Source organism: Onychomys torridus, chromosome 14 (genome assembly GCF_903995425.1).
Source record: "Onychomys torridus chromosome 14, mOncTor1.1, whole genome shotgun sequence".
NCBI classification, from domain to species: Eukaryota; Metazoa; Chordata; class Mammalia; order Rodentia; family Cricetidae; genus Onychomys; species Onychomys torridus.
The window spans coordinates 15,218,807-15,223,373 of NC_050456.1; the positions used below are offsets into that span (position 1 = coordinate 15,218,807).

At 39.1% G+C, this 4,567-nt stretch overlaps 1 protein-coding gene across 1 annotated transcript; it reads left to right on the plus strand.

Moving 5' to 3' along the window:
* Positions 1-2,956: 2,956 nt before the first annotated feature.
* LOC118595117 (tumor necrosis factor alpha-induced protein 8-like) lies at positions 2,957-3,370 on the plus strand. Its single transcript, XM_036205346.1, has one exon. The coding sequence runs from the start codon at positions 2,957-2,959 to the stop codon at positions 3,368-3,370; it is 414 nt and encodes a 137-aa protein (XP_036061239.1).
* Positions 3,371-4,567: the final 1,197 nt, after the last annotated feature.

Below are 4,567 nucleotides of genomic sequence, written 5' to 3' on the forward strand. Positions count from 1 at the left end.
ATATCCCAGCCACAAGACTGAGAGATCTGAATGTACAGAGAACAAATAGTTACCATGTTATTAAGAACAGACTTCTCTTTGAGGAGCTCTTGTATAGTAGTTTCTTCCAAGATCAAAAACTTTCATCACAGAAGGAAGCTTCTCAAGACACAGGATGTTAAAAGCAAGGTGAAACAACAGGATATTTTAAGACAGGATGATTTCATGGAGGCTGCCCTAAGGAGAGAGCTTATTAAGACAAAGCATGTTGATAGGTAGGTGAAGCAATGGGCTATTCTAAGGGAAAGTGAAATAATTCATCTTGCAGAGAAGTTCTTTAAGCTCAAGAAGTAAACAACTCAGCATACCTTCAGGAAGTCCATGAAACTGACCAAATTTACTGGGACCTTCCCTCCCTAAGAGTATATAAGGAGTCAAGACTGCAGAGTCACTTTCAGACAAGCTATCTGCTTCACAGAAAAGTCAAGTTGCCTGAAAGAAGCAGAAACCAGGAAAGCTGCATAGAGAAAATAAAGAACGACTGAGCTGCCTGGAAGAGGCTCAGACCAACTGAGCCACCAGGAGAGGATACCCAGCCCAGCCACTTGTGGAGCAGCCTGCAGGTTCTGCAGTGAGCTACTAGTATTCAGCTTTTAAGGAATGTCATCCAGCTTTTGGGGATTCAGCTGTCTTTGAGTCATTTCTGTTCCTTTAAGCAACCCTTCACCCATATTACTGTAAATAATGCCAATAAAACTCATGAGTTCACCAAAATGGACTTTGGTGGTATCTGTACTTAGATATGTTATTGGTTTGCTATTTGGGATGAGTAGACATTTGTTCACATTTCCACAGAAATGATGAAACACAATAGTAATTAACTATGAGGTCCTAGTAATATTTAGCTCACAAGACAACTAACATGGCAGCAAGCTCTGTCAAGACCCACAGGGCTTTGTGTTCCAAAGGCCAAGGACATGTCTGTTTTTACTTTATTTATCTATTACTTATTTTTGTCAGTTATTATTTCATCCACACTAGCTAGCACATCCCCTGGTACATGACAGATAGTCAATATACACTCAACTTTGTACCACAGATGAAAGAAAAAAATGGGAAAGAGGGTAGAGTAATTGAGATGTGTCTATCAGGTTGTGCATTGAATTTTGTTGCTTCTTACTGATGGAGCAGCATGGTGACCTCTATTTTTAATTTTGCAAAGATGCTAGCATTTATCGAGCATTATGGTATACTCTTGACTGATCCTTTATCACCATATGCCCTTATCACCCATTGAGGTCTGAATTGGCAGCTACTCATTGCACCCCAAGAATAACTTTGTGACCACAGGAGTCAGTGTTTTCTGTAATTATGCTCCTGGGCTGTGAAATCTGTTTCCTGTTGAGATTAAGTGTGTAGCATCTGTTTCAAAAATTAGGTTAAAGTGAAAGAGGTTCATCTATTTGCTGACATCTTTAATCTTTATTGTGTTGTTATTTGGTTTTCATTTTATTTTATTCTTTCACATAATCACCATATGACAAAGTTTAGTAATTACAATAACAACTTACATAGTTTTACTGAGTTCCAGGCAGTATTTAATCCCCATATAAGCTCTTTTGGATGTTTTACATTAGAATTATTTTAGAGATTAAAAAAATTCAGAAGCAAAGGGCTTTGGAAATCTCACCACTGCTATTAGGCAACAGAATCAGAATTCTATCAAAGCTGTCTTCCACTAAAAATATTATAAATATGCTTCAATTCCATATACAAATATATACTTTCTATATGTATATTTGCTGAATGAGTATATATAAAGTAGAGAGTGGTATAAACTTGAGCAATATTGGAGATTGTATTTGACAGTAATATAGGAACAAAGAGGTAGGAGCAATCAGCACCATGATTTAGACACTAGTTTTTTTTTGTACAGTATACCATGATCCCATTTTAGAGTAGGTAATTGGTTTGTGTGACACTGGTAATTCTAGGTGTCACCTGGTAATTGTCATTGTCATGACTCAAATTCAAACTGACTTCAAATCATACTCTTAGATAATATGGATATCTAACATAGTTTAATCGTATATTTAAAGACTCATTCAGTAGGAATATGAGTTGAACATAAGGGTACCACTTGGCAATCACATTCTATACTTTATATCTAGTCTCTGATTTCTTGCTTGCCTTTGTTATCACCACATACAGAGTGTAAAATCATCTCTCTATATCATGTCAAAATATTACACATATGTGCCTATACACCATTCATGAGGAGTAGGAACTAGGTGAAAGAATCTCTGAGTGACAGAACTGAATATCTTACTGCTGTGTGATGTCCTATATGCTGTAAATATATGTTGCTATGATTGATTGACAAATAAAACACTGATTGGCCAGTAGCCAGGCAAGAAGCATAGACAGGACTAGCAGACAGGAGAATTGGGGGAAGAGGAAGGCAAAAGAGAGAGACACTGCCAGCCGCCATGATGAGAAGCAGATGTTAAGATACCTGTAAGCCACAAGCCACGTGACAACTTATAGATTATTAGAAATGGGTTGATTTAAGATTTAATAACAGTTAGCAAGGAGCCTGCCACAGCCATACAGTTTGTAAATAATATAAGTCTCTATGTTTACTTGGTTGGGTCTGAGCAGCTGTGGGATTGGCAGGTGAGAGAGATTTGTCCTGACCGTGGGCCAGGCAGGATGGAAAAACTATAGCTACTCTATACAATGAACAGATGAAAGCCTTTAGAAAAGGACCAATGGGGGTTGTTAAGGGTCCTGGAGCCAAGAGTAGTGCAGCCAAGAATTGGCATTGTGGGACTGCCCCATTCTTCTCTTCTCCTGGTGCTGCATGCCCTTCCTCCAGTGGCCACAGATGCCTTTAATTCCCAAAACCTGGCCATTCAGGTGCAAAAGAATACCCTGGGTAAAATAGTATCCAAATCCATCGCCATCACCCTGATTGATGACACCAGCAGCGAGGTGCTGGATGGGCTCTAGAAGGTATCCAAGGGAGTGCACCCAAAACAAGAAGGAGATGGAGAGGGTCATCAAGAACCTCATCAAGATGGTCATCAAGCTGGCCGTTCTCCACAGGAACAATCAGTTCAATCAAGATGAGTTGGCACTGATGGAGAAGTTCAAGAAGAAGGTTCTCCAGCTTGCCATGATGGTGGTCTGCTTCCACCTTGTGGAATACACCTTTGACCGCAACATGCTGTCCAGGCTGCTGAATGAGTGTCAAGAGCTTTTGCATGACATCATTCAGCGCCACCTCACTGTCTCACAGGCTGTTAATAATGTCTTTCATCATTTTTCAGACTGTGGTTTTTTGGCTGCCTTGTATAATCTCTTTGGAAAATTTAAACCTCACTTATAGAAACTTAGCAATGGGATCAACAAAATGTTGAATGAAGAGAACATATGAGCTCATGACATAAGCACGTGACCAGCAGAGCATTGCTGACTCATGAAGGGTAGACAGAGAATCTTTTGAAGATCACATGTGATTCAAAAAGGCTTGGCCTGATACAACCGTAGGACATCAATGGTAGTACTTTTGTGTGGCTTATTGTAGTTGTGGGGAGAAAAAGAATATTGCCAAGAATTCTGGCTGTTGGTAAGGAATCTGCCTCACAGGAATGAAGACCTATGCTTGGCTCCCAAGAACTACATAAAAAGACAAGCATGATGATGTATACCTGTCACCCTATTACCAGGGGGCTGAGATAGGTGGGACCCTGAAACTCACTGACCAGCCAACTTGACCCAATCCATGAGCTTCAGGATCAATGAGAGAACCTATCTCAAAAACAAATAATAATAAAATAATCAAATAGTTATCTAGGAAAGATATCTAAAATTCACCTTTACCTGCTGTGTGCACATACCCACTCATACACAAAGGCCCCACAAACACGTGTACAGACCTGTACTAACATAGCATAGTGTCTATAAAACATGCATATACACAACTAACATAACCTTTCAGTAGAGTATGTATGTGTGCCGCACATGTGGTCTATTTCACAATAAAGATTTGATAAAAAATAAACAAAATTTAAAGACCTGGAGAAATGGTATTCTGGTCATTCAAGAATTTGGCCAGTGTCTTAGTTAGGGTTACTATTGCTGCAAAGAGGCAATAGTAACTCTTACAAATTAAAATATGTAATTGGAGTGGCTTGTTTACAGTTTCAGAGGTTCAGTCCATTATCATTATAATGGGGAGCATGGCATCTGCAGGCAGATGTGGTGCTGGACCTGAGAGTGCTACATCTTGAAGACAATAGGAAGTTAGTTCCTACTTATCTGGAAAAGAGACAGAGACAGGGGAACCAAGTTCTCTATTCTCAGACATAGGAATGATGACCAAAAAGGATCAAAGGGAAGAACTGGTGAACTCTATAAAGGGAGTAGGGATTTGATGGTAAACATGATACAGTATTACTTTATCTGTTTTATTGATGCAATATCTACTGTGATGATAACAAGTATGATCTGACCACAAATCTGTAAGACATAGAAGGGTTATTTTGTATATGTGTGTACAAAGAGCTTTTTTCATTGTTTTCAT

Coding starts and splice junctions, on each gene's coding strand:
- LOC118595117 (XM_036205346.1), top strand. CDS start 2,957: ATGACACCAGCAGCGAGGTGCTGGATGGGCTCTAGAAGGTATCCAAGG.